Here is a 21,064-nt window from a genome sequence, read left to right as displayed (position 1 = left end):
GCTTATTGCAGCGCCGTTCCACCGGCTCTCCTTCTTTTAATTGGATTAAAACTGGCTCACTTGGATTTGACCAGCATGGCCGTCGAGTTGTGTTTATGTCTGAGTCCTTTCAGGCCACGTCAGGACATTCACCAATCTCCAGAGTCGGTTTAGCGCCCGGGCCTTTGTCTCACAGTGTAGCTTCCTTTGTGGTGGGGGGGGGGGCATTGATGCAGCAAAGGAAGAGGACCTCTTATTGGTGCTGCAACTGACATCAGTACAGATTCCCTCACTCTTGTTGCCATGGAAATCTGTAGCATATGTTCAGTAGCCTAATTCACTGGACCCTAGATAAGAGCGCGCATGGTAACCTGGTAGTCTCTCTCTCACACACACACACACACACACACACACACAGACACTAAGAAACCTGTGCTGGCAAATGATCTGTGGAGGAATTTCATGCAGTTCACTATTTTTGTGATTCAGTGATGCCAGCAGGCCTTTTGAAATGATTCGTTATTATTTTGAGCTAATTTCGTATTGAATATAAGAATCACGTCCGCTTCATCTTTAAGAAATGGGCTAAATGCAACAGAAATGTAATATTTCCCTTCATCTTTCAACGCTCATTAATGATGTCGTCAAATTGTGCTTAATCTGCTACGAGTGATGAATTCATTTAGACAGCAAACAACTTTTATTTATTTAAATTGTTTTGGTCACATTTGTAGCCGTCAAAACCTGTAATGTGACAAATAAAAAGCATGCGTGTATCCGTCCTTCCATCCGTCCTGCTTGAACAAACAAAAGAATACAATTAATCACTTTTTTTTTTATATGACCGTAAATCATTTAAAACTTCGCATGACAGCCTTTGGCTTCGGTGAGACAAAGACTGCGTTTTACTCCCTGCTAACAGGAAGTAAATATTAGCAAAGCTGTTGCTGCCAAAGACGTTGCTCCCTGGCTCGGCACGGAAACGCTGTGTCAGCAGAGGGCTCGGCCTCCGGGTTCGGGATCGGGTGCCGACCCCTGCAGTTTCTTCCCCATTCACCCGTCCAGATTCAGGAGCATCCCGGCCGTGTCCTGCTTACCTCGGCTTTGCTCTGCACTATTGATGTCTACTGAAACCAAGGCAGACAGTTTCCTCTGTTTAAAGATTCAAATGTCTAAAGCTTGTCTCCGCCGTTGACAGCTTCACTCGTCAAAAAACGAGCACCGGTCATGAAATATTCACGGAGGGTACAGCTTAGAGGTCGCACGCTTCTGCTGTTCTTTCTGTTGTCCTTCTCTTCTTTTTTTTTTTTTTTCTTTTTTTCTGCTTTCCTGAGTCGTGTTTGCAGTCTTGGCATCTCCAGTCGTGAATTCAGGGCAAGCGATACGTCAGCCTGTGTCGTGCGTTGATGCTAGTTCCGGCGCTGTGGAGCCGTGGATCCTAAGGTGTGTGGATCCTAAGGTGTGTGGATCGTCTGTGTTCGACTCAAGAGAAGCGTCACAAACAGCAGTCGGTCATCTTCAACTCCTGCTGTAGGTGCCGCAGATTAGGCAGCCTCGAGGATAGCTTCTCCCTCCTGGCGCATAACATTTACACCATGTCACTCTTGTTTCGGAAACACCCCCACCCTCCTGTACTTTTTGAAAAAAAAATTAACTCGTGGGTAATATTTATTCATTCTTTCTTAATACAATAGCTCCCGATTTGCGGCTTGTAATGCCGACATTGTCATTTGAGTTAGTTTGTCTAATTCGTCTGGTCAGATTATTTGTGCCTCAGGCTGGACACCCAGATATGATGTGTCTTTATAGTCAGACTCCGAAATTCCCTTTCCTAAAAACAAAACATTTCCTGCTCAAGAGCATTTTTGTCTTGTGTTGTGACTAAAGCGTCGCTGACGTACCTCCTCCTCCTCCTCCTCGTCAAGTTTCGGCACGCCGCAGGAGCTACTCCTCATCCGCGGTTAAGTTTGCACTCCAGGTACTCGTCTCGGATCAGCAGCCGGGAGAGGCTCGGCTTTGCAGTGTTTGCTATGACAAACTTAATTCCAGTGACTTGCCAGGCGTGACTAATGACTCGTGTTCACGCAACAGCTCATTGCCTTGCAGGTATAGAAATGGGGTTAAAGTTAATCTTCCGTTCTTGGACGCTGACTCATCAGCTCCAGAGAGAGGAGGAGGAGGATGGATCCTACAATGGAGTGTCTTTTGCTGCGTTTTTAAACGGCTAAACTAAGTTATTGGTTAGCTTCCTCTGGCCTGTGTGGAAGTGATGATGTAATCCTTGTTGCTGAAGCTTTCTGGGTGCGGTCAGATGTTTCAACACTGTTCTTAGACTTCTAGGAGCCATGTTAGGCCTCTGATATGCTTCATTTATTCACTCAACCCCTCTGCTGGAATCTTTTTCCGGTCCGCAAGAGTTGTTTGCAGGCATGATTTAAAAAAAAAAAAAGAAAGAAAAACATCTACAAGCTTAAACAGTCAAATCCAACATAATTCCCCATCTTGTACAAATGCCCCCCCCCCCCCCCACGCATCCCTGTCACTTCTCGTGCAGCTGATAAACATGTTCCACGTCAAGTGCACATAAACATTTTAGAATCTGCAGTGTCCGCGTCCCCACTTTGCTCTCTGCGTTCACACTGTGTAAATATTTATCGCTGATTGGCTTCATTTGAGTCCGTTAGTGTTCCGGCTACATCTGGAGGCTGTCTGGCAAAGGGAGTTCCTCGCAGGCAGGTTACTTAGAGGGCAGTTCATCCTCCTCATGCACGCTGTCGGGAATCACTGATCGCCGACGCTTTGGTCGGGGGGTTCAAATGTAGAGAGATTGGCCTGAGTGCGCTTTGAAAATGCCAATGCTCTGTTTCACAGTCAGGTGTTGTGAATTTGTCGATTTTCTGAAACGCAGCTTCGTCATGAGCTGGAGCGTCACGGAAACGCTGTGTGTCGCTGACTAACGGCACCGGTGTCTGTTGAAGCGCTCGCCGACCCCTTTCCTGTTCTTGCTCAGTCTGATTTCAAGTTGACTGCATTAGACTGTTTGGTTTAGTTGATTCAAGTAGTAATAGTATGTATTTTTTTTATCAATCATGATTTTACCTCTGCCAAGAAGGTAAACGTTGCTTTTTTGTTGTTGGATTTGATTTTGTATGTAATGCAGGGTGGATTAAGAACATTTTAATGCAGATCTGAAGAGCAGTGGGAACGGTTTGAGGCAAGCTAATGCGCCGGTTTGTTCACCCTTGGAAAAGGAGTGTTAAGGTTTTTACAGTTGTTTCCACCTTAAATAATCAAGGAAAGAAGATTTTTGTCATTATGTTTTGCCTGTTTCTCTCTGGGACTCTCTTCTTTTATCATTGTTTAATGGCAATGTATTTATTTATGTATTTTTTAAACTTGACTGACAAAGAAGACTTCTCAGTCGTAGAAGTTACTAATAACCTTTACCCCCCCCCCGCACTTAGCCGAATTTACAATTACCTGCTGAAGCTCCGTCTGATTGTCTTATAGCCAGTGAAGCTTTAAGAAATTGTCCAGGGATCATTTATGCTCTCATTTGAGTGAATTTAGATGAGGATCAGGTACTTTATGGCCTGCAGTTTGCAACGAGGACCTCATTGAAAAAAGATGGGCTTTATTGCGGTGAGGCTCTCTCTCTCTCTCTCTCTCTCTCTCTCTGTGTGTGTGTGTGTGTAAGCTGTTGGCTACTGGCCCGGGTCTGCGACACAAACTGAGGAGCTGAAGTGAGCACTTAAAGTACAGCTCAACAAAACACAGGGCCAAGGACAAAAGGTGCGTGTGTGTGTGTGTGTGTGTGCGTGTGTGTGCGTGTGCAGGCCTGTCCCATGTGAAACACACAAAGAGTTTTCAGCTCGCTGTGCATTGCTACTGCATCCTTTTACTCGGTGAAGGAAACTGTCGTTGCATCGGTCATCGCGTGTTGCTCCCGACAGACAATAACATAATTACACTTTACGTCCCCTGAGAGGAGGATCTCTTTAAGGAGCGCCCATGTTGGCTGCTGCAGATGGAAACATAATGAATTTTTGCAATCCCTCTGCTCCATCGGGAATCGAATCAATCGCTTTGACAAAGTCTCCACGTGGCTGACACCGTGACTTTGCTCTCTCGCCGGAGACGGAAAAAGACCTGTCAGTTCTGACCTGTCAGTTCATTTTCCATAGATAGACGATAAACATTTTACAAACTGCCACCAAAAAATTAAAAAAATAAAAATAAAATGCAATCCTGCCAAAGCATTTGTCAAACAGTGTTTTAGATTTTGGGGAAAGTTCTTCGATCCCAAATCTAATAAAGGGATTATAAATCCAGAAGCACTGCCATCCTTTCACCGGGGGCACGGGGGGGTCGCTCTCGGCACGCTGGCCTGCGCTGCGTTGACGTAACACTGCTCGGTGTTGGTGTTCACACATGAGGGGCTGTGTGTCAGGGTTGTGTGTCGAAGGTGGCACTTAAGGGGAGGAGCCGGACTCGAGGGACTCGTTCATCTGTTCTCGCGTTTCCCTCTGCAACGTTTACATTGATGACGTCTGTCCAAAGACGCCGTCGTTGTCCACTTTAAAATCCAGGGCAGTAAATGATTAGTATTTATTTTCTCTAAATTAGGCCCAAAGTCTCTGAGTGCTGCCGGAATGACTCGTGTCGACAAACTGTGTTTGATATTTAATTTGGGCATGTGGTCGTCGTGACGTCCAGTTTGCCCCCCGTCTGCCCCACGTTAGCATTCACTGCGTAAAAGCGCTAATATGACGTGTCAGGCGTCTCCTCTCCCCGCTCCCATCTCCCCTCCCCTAATCGTATGGCCATTGTGTATGGATTTACTGCCCTCACAGCCCCCAGGAGGGAGATTTGATTTTTCCCCTGCACCAGCTAATCTTTCTCTCACACTCTATTTTTTTTTTTTTCTTCCTAATTCCGCCTGCCTGCCCTCCTCTCGCAGTCTCGGATAATCACCTTTAGTTGACTGGAAGCATTTTCTTGCATCATTTCTCTTCCGTCCATCCAATCCCATCTTGAGTCCGTTTGTCCTCCCTCCTGCTTCGCTCCATTTTACGCGCGCAGCTCAGAATATTAGTGGCTGACTTGGCTCAAATAAGTCAACCTAACTATGTTGTCCTTCCTGATTCGGCTGTTGACTTTCTTGTGACTCTTTGCTCTTTGTCTTCCCAGCCACTCTCACTCTCCCGGCTCCATGGCCGCTGCAGTGCGAGGCAGCGAGTGGTCATGTGGACGCTGCACCTTCTTAAATCCCGGCGCGGCGCCTCGCTGTTCCATTTGTGAGGCACCGCGCCAGAAACCTGACCTGAACCAGATCCTGCGGCTCAGCAGCACCGAGGAGCATCGCTGGGCTTGTCCCCGTTGTACGCTCAACAATCCTCAGGGATCCGGCGCCTGTTCCGTCTGCGGCTTCGGACCATCCGCCGCCACTCACACCACTGAAGCGGCCACGGCCAACGGCCTCCCACCGGCTCCGATTGAATCCCCGACACCCATCGTCACCCCCACAGTTCTGCTCGAGCCTCAAGAACAGGATCCGGCTAAGGAGGAGACGCTGCAACGGTCCGAGAGCAACGGAGAGGTGGTCGTCCTGGAGGCGCAGCGTGCAGGCTGGGCGTGCCCTCGATGCACACTTCACAACACGCCTGTGGCACTTTCGTGCTCCGCCTGTGGTGGACCCAGGAAACTGTCTTTGCCTAAAATCCCCCCCGAGGCACTTGTGGTGCCTGAGGTTCACACACCTGTGCTGGGGTTTCCTGTTCACACAGCAGGAACCGCCCCACTCCTCATAGACTTAACAGACGACTCTCCTCCTGGTGATCCTCAGGAGCCTTCCCATGTCTCCTCACAATCCCATTCCTCTGCTTTTACTTCGTTCTCCTCCTCTCTCCAAAACAACCCTGTGCCCCGCAGCAGGAGAGAGGTCCCCCCGACGGGGCGCCCACCAAACCCAGGCACCAACACTCCCAGCCCGACGTCCCCCTCAGCGACCAGCGTGCCGCCCAAGCCCAAACATGCTCAACCCCAAGAACCTTCACACCCCAGCAAGCGGCTCAGTATTTTGGAGGAGGAAAACTCACAGCACCACCCACTGACCCCCCACCTGTCTGCTGCCGCTTCGGCTGCCCCCACCTGGAAGTGTCCCAGTTGCTCATTGGCCAATCCCTGTGGCTTGTCAAAGTGTGACGCTTGCAGATCTTCGAGGGCTGGTGCCGACCTCATTGATCTTGTAGGCTGTGAAACGGTACGATTTACCCCAGCCAGCCCCTCCAGCCCGGACTTTAGCACCTGGGCCTGTTCCAAGTGCACCTTACGCAACCCTACAGGTGCCGCCAAGTGCTCGGCCTGTGGTTCCTCTAAGCTACATGGCTTTCAGGAGCAGCAGGTGCCGCTGCCCCGCTGCTGTACAGCCTGTGGCCTCCCAGCATCATGCTCCTGCACACCTTCTTCTTCTTCTTCTTCTTCTTCATCCTCCTCGGGTCATAAAGTACGGAAACAGGTCCGGAGCTTTCCTCCCTCCTCCTCTGCTGTTGCTTCCAGTTCCTCCTCCTCCTCCTCCTCATCTAGCCTTCCGGAGAAGGTAGGACAGTGGAGCTGCCCTGCATGTACGCTGCTCAATGACACCAAGGCCAAGAACTGTGCAGCTTGCCACACCCCGCAGCAGTACCTCACCCTCCGCAAGGTGGCTAAGCCTCTGAAAAGAAGAGAGAGCATGCACGTAGAGGCCCGGCGACGAAATGATGAGGGCGAGGCCAAGGAGCTTTTGGAGAACATCGTAGGCTTCTGCAGAGAGGTAAGGGGAATGCGTGTATTTGGGGGGGGGGAACACAAAAACACTTGAACATGAGTTTGTGTGTCGTAAGTAGAATATTATACAAGTTTAAGAAAGAGACAACTTTGTGATCAATGGGGATGTCGGGGAGTCCTGATTGGTCCGATTCTCTGTGTCACAGCGGTGCTCAGATGTCCCGTCTGAGATGTGTCGACCTTCTAGCTGTTTCTCATTCACAGCATGTCATGTTGATGCTGATGATAGTGACGCTGACCTGATTGGAATGATGTCATTTTGAGGACAGGCATATTCCCCCCCCCCCCCCCCCCCCCCCCCCCGAGTTGATCCGGATGCTTGACGCGTGCCCACAGGCATCGCGCTCACTAAGCCATGTTTACAATGGCATGAAGTGAGCTTCAGGATGCATTATTAATGCGTTCTTTGAAAGTCATAGGGCTCACTGCTGCGAGCGTGGGAGGGAAGTCGAGTCAGGCTTATTGAAACCCCCCCCCCCGTACCCATCTTCCCTTTTGCATTTCCCAATTTAATACTCACGTTAAAGCTCGTCTCTATTTTATCATCTTTCATTCCCTCCTACAAACATCTGAGGTCCTCCCTCACTCCAGCTCCGTCCCGCTCAGCGGCCCTTCAAAGTACTTTACCTTCTTCATCTCCTTTTTGATCTTGTCTCTCTCGATCACATCTATCCTTACACGATCATCCTGTTTTTTTTTTATCCACTCATCTCTGCTAATATCTCAAAATATACTTTTCCCTCACCTCCCGCTGCTCCCTCCCTCCACCCCATCCTCATCCCGACCTCTTTGCATGAATACACTCGATTATGTGTGTGTGTGTGCGTGTACTAAGGTGACTGCCCTATTTTTAGTAGTGGAGTTGCAGAGAAGAGGAGCAGAAAGGATCTGCTTCCCTGTGGTGAATTTGGTTGCTAACAGCCTCAAACGTTGCGGCTCGGTTTTAGGGTCGCAGAGATATAATGAGGTAGACTCTGTCGGTGCTGATGCTTCGTAATCCATTTCCCGCCAAGGCATACCTGACAAAGCATCAGCACACTGACGATGATGGCGAAAAGCTTTCTGGTTTACCTTGTTACAATTATTTGTGCTGCCAGAACGAATTAAGGCAATGGAAGCTTCAGACTGCATGTTCTCATTTGTTCGCCTCGGGTTTTCTTTCAAGCCTTTTCGACACTAGATCAGAGCAGATTATGTCGCTGATGAAATACACTGAAAATTACTAGAGGATCTGTCCAAATAAGTATGTCGCAAGACACATTTTCCCCCACTTCACCTGAGTTTGTTTGACTCCTCGCTTTTCTGCTCTGTGATCATTGTGGAGGGCGAGGGGTGTTCTTTTTTTTTTTGGCTTGATACCAGTGCCGCAGAGAGTTTCTGCTTATTCACTGTGCGAAACCACAAAATGTTACCAACAGCCATCAGTGTCGCTTGTGAACCGTGAAACTCTGCATACCTGGGACTTTCCTGTTCACTTTTTATGCCGCTCTCAGTGGGAGCAACGGAAGAAGAAAAATGCTAGCTGGCAATAGATTGACAATGCTTTGTTTTTGATTTGATTCTTTACTCTTCTTTCTAAACTGCCACATTTTGGACCTCTGAGTTCTGAATTTACAAGTACAGTAATATCTCGACATATGAGTATAATTCGTTTTTGGGCTGCGCTCCTAACTCAAATCACTCGTGTGTCCAATTAATATTTCCCATATAAAGTAACTGAACTTATTTTTTATCACTTCCGACCGTCTAAAAACACTCAAATCAACGCTAATAACAATGGAACAAACGCTTTAATCTAATCTTATTCCATACAGACACTTCATGTTACATCGAGGCTTATCCCAATTTATCTAAGCTGCATTTTAAGTTTCAAAACTAAAACTGAAGTTAGCTCGCAGGTCCCAATCAACGTTTAGACCACAGCGGCAGTTGTATCGGTGTCTCTCGATTAATGTCGGTGACAAAAGCTGTGCTTTCCAGATGTGACTGAGATAATAGCAACGCAGTCTTGTCTTTGCAGCCAGGCTGCAGCAGATGACATTTTTGAAGTGCCTCAGAACAATGAGCTCAAATGTGATCATGGCAGGAGTGTAACAGGGCACTATTAGCATTAACTCCTGGCAGTGAAAGGCTGCGTTTAAATAAGTTTCAGCACAGAGAGGTTTTTTTTTTTTTTACCATATGCCGACATCACGAGGCCCATTATCCATCAATATAACTTCCCTTGAAGTGGAAAATAAGCTTCCACCTGCCACACATTGAAGTAAATCACAGTGATTCTGTGTCTGCACCTGCACTTTATATATATATATATATTCATGAAAGGCTTGTCTGAGTTTAAATTTGAAGGACTAAATGCAGTAAACTGTCAAATTACTGACTGGTTTGCATCGTGGCCACCACTGACAGACCAGATTGCACCACCTTCGGTATCGGAGGCATTATCATGACATCTAAAACGTTTAGTTTCTCACACACACTGACTGTAGATGATGCCAGTGTATTTCTGCCTGTTACGTTTGTACAGCTCTTTTTTTTTTTTTTACAGACACCTTCTGTCTAAACATCTGCTTTATAATACATAACTAATAGTTATAACAGTTGACCTCTGCTTATTATACAGTAATGATGTTGTAATAATGCTGACACATTAACCCTGACCCCCCCATCATTCATTCGCCTTTCATTTCTTGTTCCTTTTCAGTCTTCTCTTTGAGGAACAAGTCAAAGTTTATACGAGTCAGAGATTAATGCGCAGTCTGTTATTCGGTTAAATGGGAAAGCTGTGCAAACTCAACCAGCCCCGTAGGTGTCCAAAGCCGTAACCGCTACCTCTGTGGAAAATAGGAATTGCCCCCCCCCCCCCCCAAATAAATACGCCAACACAAGGGGTCACACTTAAGCCTGTGAAGTAGAGAATCCTGAAGCTACATGGCGACCTGGAGTGTTTGGGGTGGTGAAGGGATTCTGTCTGGTCGCCTCCTGCTGCATTGAGGCTTCAGAATTGGATTGTGGGGGCACGGCGGCGAATCGATTCCCCTCCCTTTAAGCCCTCCAGTATGTTGCCCACATTACATATCTTCCTGCCTCGCATTACAAGCAGCAAAGCCCACTTCTCACACCACGAGTTGGAAACTGGATCGGGTTCCATGTATATTTATTGGCCTCTCAGGTGCGTACGGGAGAGCCTCAGATAGGCGGGTACCGTGGCATATTGGGTGTCTCGATCTGTAGCTCAGATACAGTAGCGCTGCAGCTACATTTGGGAGTGTCGAAATCCACTGTGTCATTTTAAATGCATGCTTTGGCGCTCTGCAAGGGACTATGTCAGAAATATTTGAAAGCGATTTACATATTTGTCCTGTATTCTGGCAAGTACGCGTCTCCGTACTTAATGTCCTGCTGTGGACATGTGTGGAGCCATACTAAATGTGGAAGTGATTCCTCCTGACTCATGACCTAACATGGGGAAACGGCACTTTGTGTTCTTCTTGGAGTCCCTGTAGTAAACTGCATTTACCATCATCCACATGCAAAGTATGTGATATCAGATGAACCGTTATTCCTTAAAGCGCCGAGTGGACTTTAGGCTTGCATTAGCTGTTTGGGAAGCTTCCGTTTCAAGTGCTCTCACCAACTCCTCTGGGCATAGATTCAAAATGAAATTTCACTTTTGTTGAAAAGAAGTTTTCTGCTAACAATCAGAAGTCCTAGTCATGGTGACGATAATGGAACAGCATCAGTTGTCTCACCCCATCACCTTTCCTCTCCTCTGTCCATCCTCTCCTTGTCGCTCCTGTTAAGAACACTGTGAACTTTGTGGATGACAGTTTCCCTCCTGGACCTCGCTCCGTTGGCTTCCCCGAAGGAGACAGCGTCCAACAGCGAATCAAAAAGTGGCTCCGTCCCCATGAGATCAACTGCAGCAACTTCAAAGACCGTGGCGTCAAGTGGTCCGTCTTCCGAACGCCACGGCCCTCTGACATCCTGCAAGGCCTGCTGGGAAACTGCTGGTGAGTTATCGGATTTCATCTGATTTTATTTTTCAGGCGATCGGTTTTCTATCAGCGGCTGGATGGGTTGATTGTTGTTTCTCTTCCTGCAGATGGAATATAGCTTTAATAACAGAGCTGCTGCACAATGATCAGTCGGTCGAAATAAATTTTATTTTAATCTGTTAATATTAGGCCGTCATAAACGTAGGCTATTCAGTTTCATAACTTTTTTAGTGAAGTCATTAATAATATGTTATGAGGATGTTAATATATTTTAAAATTGGCAGCACACGGTGGCAAATATTCCAAGCTCATTGTCCCAAAATGTCCAACGTCAGCATCGTGTGGTCTCTATCTATATTTTAAGACGAAGTAACATTCACCATAAACTATGTTCCTTTTAAGTTGGAGGCATATTTTCTTTTTTCACCTTGTAATTCATTTTGGATAATCTAATTTTTCCTGCATGCTAATTAGTTAGCCACTTTGTCTTTGCTGCACCGTGAATTGCCAGTAATGGCAATGTAACCGGAAGGCATCGAGACTTGAGCCAATAACAATGATTGATTTTAAATGAGGACAAATTATGTATTTTTGACTTTGCTTCATTCATTCACCTGTGCTTCCTGCCGGTATCTGATTTTTTTCTTTTTTGCCTTATCCCGCCCCAGGTTCCTGAGCGCGCTGGCTGTGCTGGCGGAGCGTCCGGAGCTGGTGGAGAGGGTGATGATCACCAGGACCATCTGTCAAGAGGGGGCCTACCAGGTTCGGCTGTGCAAGGACGGGACGTGGACGACGGTACTGGTGGACGACATGCTGCCCTGCGACGACTACGGCTACCTCCTCTTCTCTCAGGTCAGAGAGGGAGGGAGCCGGCAGATGTAAACATATCAAAAGCAAGGGAACGTGATCAGAGGTTGACCCATCCATTTTCAGTGACAGGGATGCGATGCTCATGCAAACTACTGTATTTCGGGCAATGCTCCATCAGGTCACAGAGGAGCAATGCTAAATTGATGATGCAAGCAGGAGGAAGGTGCAACAAGGACATATAGCATGCGTTAGACACAAAACTGTGATTCAGCAGCAGGCATTGGGCTTGTAAGTTGCTTTGTGCTTGTAGTTAAAGGTGCAGCCTACCACCGATGCGCTATTGAAATCTTAATGTACAGTATGTTCAAGTTCATTCATTAATCTGCCTTGTCATCAAAAGCGTATCTCAAAGGATCACGCGGGAGAACATTGTACCGCCAGGTCTAGTTAATTAACACTCAATTACAGGGCAAAGGGAGCATCGTGTTATTTAAGGAATACAGAAGAGGAGTGAAAAACAGACACGTGTCGGCTTGTGAAACATGCCGTTAGCGCTGTCATGCATATCTACATGTGCTACCTGTGTGCGTGTTGTTAAGTCTTCGGCCTGTTTAGTTGTATTTCACCACGGTGACTAAGCAAAAGGAAACACAATGGTAAGAGAACCTTTCCAAGTCATTTTGTCATCTTCAGAATCGCTGCCAGTAGATTTATAGTCGACTCCTTAAAACGCTAACACGCCTTTACAAATGTAATGAGCGGTGACTCATTTCCTGCTCCTGTTTCCCATCATTCCAGGCCCAGAGGAAACAGCTATGGGTGGCGCTGATTGAGAAAGCCCTGGCCAAACTCCACGGCTCATACTTTGCCCTGCAGGCAGGGCGCGCCATTGAGGGCCTGGCCACGTTGACGGGGGCGCCCTGCGACTCCCTAATGCTCCAGGTGAGCTCCACCAACCCCCGGGAAGAACCCATCGATACGGACCTCATCTGGGCCAAGATGCTGAGCTCAAAGGAAGCCGGGTAAGCGAGGAAATGCGGTGCGATTCTGTCCTAAGGATTGCCTTTGATTGCTTTGCAGTTTCTTTTATTGACCCCACACTGTGTGAACGATATTTGTCCAGCATGTCCTCTTAGGTTACAGATTGAATGAGGAGATTGTTTGTGATTTATAATTTAACGTTTTTAACTGTCTCATAACTATTAGGTTTCTGATGGGTGCATCTTGTGGCGGAGGTAACATGAAGGTCGACGACACCGTCTACGAATCGCTGGGTCTGCGGCCTCGACATGCCTACTCTGTCCTGGATGTTCGAGATGTGCAGGGTTACAGGTGCGAATGAACGGTCCGAGTGTGAACGAGTCGTCATTCTAGTCTGCCTGCTCCTTATTTCCTTTCGATGTTTTAACGCGCTGTGTTACCGTCCAGGAATCGGCTCAATCTGCCTCCTCGGTATATTTTATTTCTGTAGCTAAAGCTATCGTAAGACTTTCAAAGGAAGCATAAATCGTGATTCTAAAAGGTGAGAAGTTAAATGCAGCTCCCAGAGTGCACCATGCCCAGAGGTATTCAATCACTTAGCTTAAAATTCTGTGCCGCTAACTACCAGTGGGAGCATAATATTGTTATGTATGTAACTAATTAATTCACTTTGTGTTTCCTGGTGATTGTTTTCTCCTTAAGTGCACCTCATTCTCTGGTTTATGATCCCGACGTAATGTTTTAAGACTTACATTTAAGATGTTAAAACCTGTGACCATATAGAAACGTACCATCAGGGAAGAGTACAGTGCTTTTTGCATGTCTTCACAGCGCGGCTATAAATCACAGAAATCTATCCAGCTGTTTCTGATGCTTAAAAGATTAGCATCTCTCGCGATGGAGCTCCTTCTTTGCCGCCGGCTCCATTTCTCATTCCTGACTCGTGGATTTCATTGTGGGAACCGGCGACTCATGCGGCAGGATTCACCTCCGTAGGCTTTGAAAGGAAACCAGGTCTTATCGTATTCATAAACAAACCTTATCTCAAGAGTTAAACCAACGCTTCATACATCATAGATGCAGGTGAAAATGGATCCCGAGTTTATACGTGCTGCATAATTTGTGGAGACATTTTTTTTTTTTTAATTATTTATGTTAGAATGGGGTTGGGGCTTGCTGCCTGTAAAGAACAGGTGCACATCATTTCAGTCTGATCGCTTTGATCGTGTTGGCACGGCGACTCGGCACAATGGAGGCTTCCTCTGTCCTACCTGTGAGAGGCCATTTGAAGTAGCCGTATATCCCAGATGCAATTTGCTCAAGAGCCTCTGAGCCACTTTAATTTACTGCCACAAAGCAATTGGAGTGGAAGATTGGGCCACGCCACTTGATCTAAAATGGGCTGGAGTCGTTCCTGCTAAGAACCCGAGGAGATCAAGAGTACTGTGATTCGCCCAAGCTTATTTTGGAAAGTTGGGAGTCTCCACTGTAGTTTTCCATTAAACGTCCAGCAGGGTAGGACGCAATAAGAAGAAATGGGTTGTTTCAAGTAGGTAATCATCCATCAACAATGTAAACCTGCAGACAGAGAACGGGATGCCAACACCACTCATGGCTGAAAGATTAAAAAAGTTTGGCTCATAGTTTGACGTTTTCCCCGTCTAAATTCCCTACCTGTCGTTTCCTGCACGCTCTTCAGGCTGTTGCGGCTACGTAACCCGTGGGGTCGCTTCTCCTGGAACGGTAGCTGGTCGGACGAATGGACGGACTGGCCACAGCACCTGCGTCATGAGTTGACGGCTCACGGAAGCAGCGAGGGCGTCTTCTGGATGGAGTACACAGACTTCATAAAGTAGGGCGTTACTTCTGGCTTTCAGCTTGTTCGGCTTTGATTGTGTTCAGCTCAGGACCCACAGTTTTCTCATTTGTCTGTGGGGATGGTAACATGAAGTGACGCACCCTTTGAGATGAGTCATTATCAGTGGGCCTTTCCTCCCCCTGGTGGCTCCCATGATACTATGTGGGTTTTTGCTTATTAATCTGAGCTGGGGCTGCTGATGTTGCACTGGCTTTCATCCTCTCTTTCATTAACAGAAACAACAGCACGATACCAAAGTGCCATTTTCCGTCAAATCGACATCCTTAACATGCAGATCAACTCTTTATTCCTCATGCAATAGTATTCAGAGAGTTCATATAATAGAGGACGCAGCACAACGACGGTAAATGCTATTAAGCCGTGAGAATGACCAACAAATGTTTTGTATTTCTGATGTGCATCACATTGCATCCGATATCTTTTTATAAGGGTCTAACAAAAAAGTAGTTTCATACTCTTTACCATTGGTAACCGGTTAGTTTATCATTTCATGCTTTGTCTTATCTCTGAGAGTGGGACTGCTCTACTGGTCTATTTATCCCAGGAAAGATCTCAACCAAATACAATGTCCAAACTGCAGGTGAAATATTTCTCCGAATCTCCTATAATTGTGCCGAGATGCACGTAATGAGCCAAGTTGCGGATTGCCCTGTAATCTTTCGCCTCGGTGAAGTTTGCTCGCCATCTGGTCTTGGCAGCAAACGGAGTGACAGCGTTTTTTTGTTGTTGTTTTGAGTGCAAATGTGTTTGTTGACAAATGCATCCCACACTGGTTCTTACACCAGAACAGGGATTCTGCAGGCAGAGGCTTAGATTTGTCATCGCTGTGAGTGGGTTTTGTTATATTAGATTAATCCTGTCATTCAAAAACCCGACTGCATCAAATATTGACTCCCGGCACGTTTTCTTTCTCCCCCCTTGCTGTTCCTTTATATATTTTTCCGCATGCGCATCCTTCTGTAACAACATTTCTCTAGCGAGTGCCCTTGTGGATGTCAGTAAACACGGCAACAGTTTATTAAATATCAAACTTGTAACTAGGAACTGTCACTCACGAGTTAAAGAATTGAATCTAAATAAAGTCAGAGGAGGATCTGCGTGCGTGGGCGTGTTATTCATGTTCCATGTGTTGAGCGGAATAAAAGTCCAACAGGATCGACGTGGCTGTCCTCTCGAATGACGAGCCTGAGAAATGTATTCAGTGTAGTCAAGGATTCCATCTGTCATCGGGCTGTTTGTTTGCTCTGACACACAAATAATTACAATATTGTGCTATATGGCAAACCCACAGCTTGCCTGCCTCGACTGCGTTCAGAGTGGAAACGGAGGAAGTGGTCAGATCGTCACGCAAATATTATTATTATGATGCACGCATCAAGCGCACAGATAAGGTTATTGGATTATTTATAGCGTTTGAAAAAGATTATTTTACGAGCCAACGCGTCGATCTCGAGCGATCAAAGCCCGGTGTAAAACCTCAGTGCCCCCCCCCCCTCCAAAAGCAGACTAAAGTGAGACGTAAGACAGTTGTCAGGGCGAGGTTAAGAAGTGATGAAACAATGGAAAACAGGCAGGAAAGTGAGGAAGAGAATGTCTCCCGGGACATCCGTCTTTGAAAGACGAGGTCTGATACGTTGGGTAAATGGTGCTTGTGCAGCATCGCCCTCAGAGGCTATGCTAATCGTTAATAGTGGCTTGTAATGCATACAAATAGGCTTAGCTCGCGGTGCGTCAAATTGGGAGTGTTTCAGGCGCACAGGTCCCCCAGGAAACATGCAGTTTTGATCAAACACTGGGTAAAACGCTGTCCTCGTCCCCGTCCCCCCATCCTGCAGGTACTTTGACTCAGTGGACATCTGCAAGATCCACTCAGACTGGCAGGAGGTGAGGCTGCAGGGCTGCTTTCCCAGCAAGGCAAGTGGGCCAGTGACGGTCACGGCCCTCACCGTGCTGGAGAGGACAGCGTTGGAGTTCGCTCTGTTCCAGGAGGGAAGCAGGTAAACGCACCAGCACGTTCATCCCGCCTTCCCATTGGCGCGCTCCCATTCACCCCCCCCCCCCCCCCTCTCTCTTTCGCAGGCGTTCAGACACAGCAGACAGCCACCTACTGGATTTGTGCATCATGGTTTTCCGCGCCTCCTTTGGCAGCAGCAACAAGCTGACTTTGGGACGGTTGCTAGCCCACAGCAAGCGAGCGGTGAAGAAGTTCGTTGGTTGCGACGTGATGCTGGAGCCGGGAGAGTACGCCGTCGTCTGCTGCGCCTTCAACCACTGGCAGATGAATGTGAGCGGGATGGGAGTCCCGTCGACGCCCAGTGGGAGCACAGATCTGCGTGAGCGCCTCTTTCGTGTTTCCGCTTCTCAATATGTACGTGACATTAACGCCGATTGAAAGAATGACGAGCCAAACAGAAGGAAAATGATTTACTGACAGTTTCGGTATCCATTTTTTTCCTCTCGTTTTACATTTACAACAAACACGTGCTGCATAAATTCAAGTCTTCGCTGGATTTGTCTTTAATGATGTTAATGAAGAGCCTTTTCACTGTTGTTTGGAAAGACGAATGATTTCGGGTGAGTTTGGACGCCCGGTAGTTTATTCTGACGGACACTCGTCCTCTTCCCCAGTCTCGAGCCCGACCGGCGGAGCGGCACGGCGGCCCAGCCAGGACTTCCCCGGCTACATCCTGGCAATCTACAGCTCCAGACAGGTGATGGTGGAGCAGGTGGAGGCAACCGCCACCACGCTGGCCGACGCCATCATCCTCCTGACGGAAAACAAAGGCGAAAGACACGAGGTAATAGACGTGCCCGTCGAAGAACAAGAGTACGATCGCGTGTTGTTGCTTCCTTGGTTTTCACTTGTGCAGCTTTGAGTATGGGATGCGTTTCTGGAGCCAGAGAACTCCCGCACCTCTGCAAACCTGATTGAGATAATAATGCTTCAGATCTTCTCTCCAGGGTCTTATTTTTTGCCGTTGCCTGTGCATATTATCATGCCTTCACCCAGACACACACACACACAGTCGTTTGTTGAGATGAACCTAATGCTCTGTCTCTCTTGAGCTCCACTTTCCTGAAAGTGCCGTGATTGGCTGGTATTTCTGAGGATGACGGAGCTTCTTAAACACTTGAGGTCACCCTTGTTATGTCACTCCGCTCTCCAGGAAGTCGCCACTTGAGACAGATGGCTAAAGCGCACTAGAATCGCTGCCAGCCGCCATTCAAACGGTAGTGACTTCAGAAAACTATGGATAAAAGGTGTTTTTACAGCAGGGCGCTGATTCTTTTTTTTTATTATTAGTACATGAATGTGCTGCAGATGGATATTGACCACTGCAGTCTTATTGCTAGATGCTGTTGCTGGGCGCCCGGATGCTCCTAGTCACTTTATTACCATTCCAGGGCCCCGAAGAGAGATCAGTCATCTCACCTCCAGAGAGAATGAACGCAGAATGCAGCTTACAAGCACTTAATCGCTGTAAATATGCTGTTTGTGTGAATGGAGCTGCTTCTTCAGTGTGGTTGCATTGTAGTCAGACAGCGGAGTGTCCTTCATGTAGAGATCTATACAGCCACAGGGACTATAATACTTATGTTTTCAACGGCGTTGAGTTGTCTGTCTCTTAGCAAGATAATTCAAATTGTTTTGGACGGATCTTGGTGACATTTTCAAGAAATGTTGGGAATGTTATCAAGAACAGATGATTACATTTTGGTGATGATCCAGAAGAAATCCTGGATTCTGGATCACTTTGAAATGTCCGCTAACATTAAATTTAATTGAGCTTCAAAATGTGTTCCTAAATATCTCGGTTTGTTATTGACCAATGTTTATGGAATTTGACGCAGTTGTGTAGGGTGGAGGGGGGGGGGGGTCTCTGTTACCACTGAATGTCATCTGGATCGGATCTAGAATGAGGACATTCTAGATCCGTAGATGTAACATTTTAACATTTGAAAATCCAATTCGTGGATTCCAAAATCCATTGAAAATACACATCAAATCCGATTCACTTTTACTTTTCATGGTATTTAAAGATGCCAAGAACAGTTTAGAACTTTTTGATGATGATCCAGATCACCATGGGGACGGTGTAAATCCCATTACGAGGGGAATGAGCTGCTTGGCGGAGGTCTGCGCTCTAGTTGAATTGACTCTTCTTTAATGTCTTCATGTTTGCTCTCAGGGACGCGAGGGCATGACGTGCTATTACCTGACCCATGGCTGGGCCGGACTCATCGTGGTGGTGGAGAACCGCCACCCCAAATACTACCTCCATGTCTCCTGTGACTGCACTGACAGCTTCAATGTTGTCTCCACACGCGGGAGCCTCAAGACCATAGACAGTGTGCCGCCTTTGCACAGGTACGTAGCCTGTTTATATACATGTACCCTGTTTATATACGTGTACCCTGTATATGTTTGTGTAGCAGTGAAGATGTTAAGCGCTCTGGGAACATTACACACCGATGCAGTAACCGTCCTCCCATTTAGCCGGGAGTCAGTCCGAGGTTCCGAGGCACAGAATCTTTAAATCAGTCTTATTTGTGATCTTCTTATACACGCAGTTATTCAGTTCACAGACACACTCATGTAGTATAAAGGTAATTACGTTCAGAACCAGATGTAGTTGGCCTCGATATATTTATGACAATCCAAGTGTAAAGAACGCGTTTGAAGGATGGATTTTGTGTTTCCTCCTTTCATGTTTCCATGTTTCCTCCTCTTGGCCTCAAAATATACCGAATCAGAAAAACAAGCAGCTATACTCTGCTAATAAATCAATTTCATTCCTCCAATCCCAGATCATTACCACGTTTTAGACGGTATAAACATGTATTGAAATGAGCAAGGGCCAGAAAACGGGTTTTTGAAGCTGTGAAGGCCTAAAGCTGCTGCGTCAATCTGTTCCCTGTCGATTTGTTGTTTTGTTCGATGTTTGTTCAACACGCTCTCCCCCCCCACCCCCCACCCCACCCCCGCAGGCAAGTACTGGTGGTGCTTTCACAGCTGGAAGGAAACGCAGGCTTCTCCATCACCCACCGTTTGGCTCACCGCAAGGCGGCCCAGGCCTCCCTCGGAGACTGGACCCCCACCAAGGCCGCCCACAGCCCCCAGCTCACTCCAGACATTGACGGCCTGCACCGTCCCAGGCCACTATGACCACCGCCCCCTCTCCCACGCAGGCAGACTGTAATCCGCCGTCGGACCACTGGAAAACTAGGCAGGCGAGGCCAAGCTGTGTGTGAAGCCTGGGAGTATGGAGGAAGATGTGGGCAGTCTTTGTGCGCCGTCTGACACTCCATGAAGTCTTCGTCCAGCTCGGTCAGTAGATGTCAGGATGAAATGAGGGACAAGGACAAGGACAAGGACTCACCAAACACTTTCGTACCCAGGACAAACTAAACTTTGAATAGTGGATGTTTTTAGTTTTTTGTTGGTACGAGCGCTGTACGTAAAACAGATGTCACCGTGGCGTTCGTCTGCTCGGAGGCGACCCAGGTTCCAGCTAACTTCAGGGGAGGCGCGCGGAGTATTGTAACTACTGAGCCATTTCCCGGCCCACAGCCTACGAGCCAATCCCCATGCAGCGGTCAGAATCGTACCCTGTGTCTCCACCGTGAGGGACAGCTGATAAAGCGGGAGAAGGGGGGGGGTTATCTCATCCAGCTCTGTACGGTACTTCAACAGCCAAACCAAAAGTCGTAGGTGTTTGCTTCATAGACGGTCTTTGTTGCTATCTTGTCCATATTTCTGTTTTTGAAAGCCATCATTCCCGCTGCGCTGTGTCATCGTCACTGCCATGAGTCCAAGCACTCTCTCCGGCTCAGGACCAAACTCGCGATTTGTGCGCTAAACTGGAATGAAGCTGCAGATCGAACTTCCTGTATGTCTGCTGTTCATCCCTGGGACGCGTTCATCGCTGGTATAAAAGCTACCGTTAAAATGTGAGGTATCACCTTGTGAAATGACCTGGCCCATAATAGGATTACCTCCCATGTGCTTCGATAGACTAACGCACAACCCGCTGCACCGGACCTTTTCCCTTCCTCTTGTTTAATTCATTTCCTCCACGCCTCGGATCGGGGTCTGAACGTGACTCCTTGCGCCCCCCGCTGGGTCGATCTCCTCTCAGGCGCTCAGCGGTTGGTTAAAATCTCACTGCACGTGAATTCGTGCTTGGGGGGGGGGGGGGGTCGGTCCGTTTCTCGGACGGCCCAAAATGTGCATCTGAGCCTTCTTTTTGGTACTAAAGCTCAGTATTCGTCTTATCAGTGTGATGTTTTACTCTTGAGTTTACTTTGGGAGGTCAGGGACCCTCTTTTTGTTGTTGCTCTTTTGTTTTCAAGGGTGTAGCACGAGCATCTGCGCCGTCCTCCCGTAAGAATACACCGATAGCACATCAGCGACGGCAAAGTGTCCTCGTGTAATAACAATTTACCATTTTGTCAGACTGCATGCACACATAACAAGAGGAGGGGGAGGAGGGGGGGGGACCCTGGAGACATGTAACACAGAAAATGGTTTAGTTCCCTGGCAGTTCTGGCTGCATTGGGGTCACCTCTAATTTCTACTGTGTCAAGGCCA

The 21,064-nt window shown here is 47.5% G+C and overlaps 1 protein-coding gene across 1 annotated transcript in view; it reads left to right on the top strand.

The window, feature by feature from the left end:
* The window catches only part of capn15 (calpain 15), a 21,270-nt gene extending 1,171 nt beyond the window's left edge, over positions 1 to 20,099 (top strand). Inside the window, exons 2-12 of the mRNA XM_068754621.1 lie at positions 5,170 to 6,790; positions 10,609 to 10,817; positions 11,471 to 11,654; positions 12,411 to 12,634; positions 12,819 to 12,944; positions 14,293 to 14,445; positions 16,308 to 16,469; positions 16,552 to 16,787; positions 17,101 to 17,270; positions 18,663 to 18,841; positions 19,462 to 20,099. Of these exons, the coding sequence (XP_068610722.1) occupies positions 5,170 to 6,790; positions 10,609 to 10,817; positions 11,471 to 11,654; positions 12,411 to 12,634; positions 12,819 to 12,944; positions 14,293 to 14,445; positions 16,308 to 16,469; positions 16,552 to 16,787; positions 17,101 to 17,270; positions 18,663 to 18,841; positions 19,462 to 19,639 (3,442 nt within the window). The 3' untranslated portion in view covers positions 19,640 to 20,099. The remainder of the gene's footprint in view (positions 1 to 5,169; positions 6,791 to 10,608; positions 10,818 to 11,470; positions 11,655 to 12,410; positions 12,635 to 12,818; positions 12,945 to 14,292; positions 14,446 to 16,307; positions 16,470 to 16,551; positions 16,788 to 17,100; positions 17,271 to 18,662; positions 18,842 to 19,461) is intronic.
* Positions 20,100 to 21,064: the final 965 nt, after the last annotated feature.

This window comes from Brachionichthys hirsutus, chromosome 21 (genome assembly GCF_040956055.1).
Source record: "Brachionichthys hirsutus isolate HB-005 chromosome 21, CSIRO-AGI_Bhir_v1, whole genome shotgun sequence".
Taxonomy (NCBI): Eukaryota; Metazoa; Chordata; class Actinopteri; order Lophiiformes; family Brachionichthyidae; genus Brachionichthys; species Brachionichthys hirsutus.
Note: the sequence above shows the minus strand (reverse complement) of the source record. Positions and strands in the feature narration are given on the sequence as shown.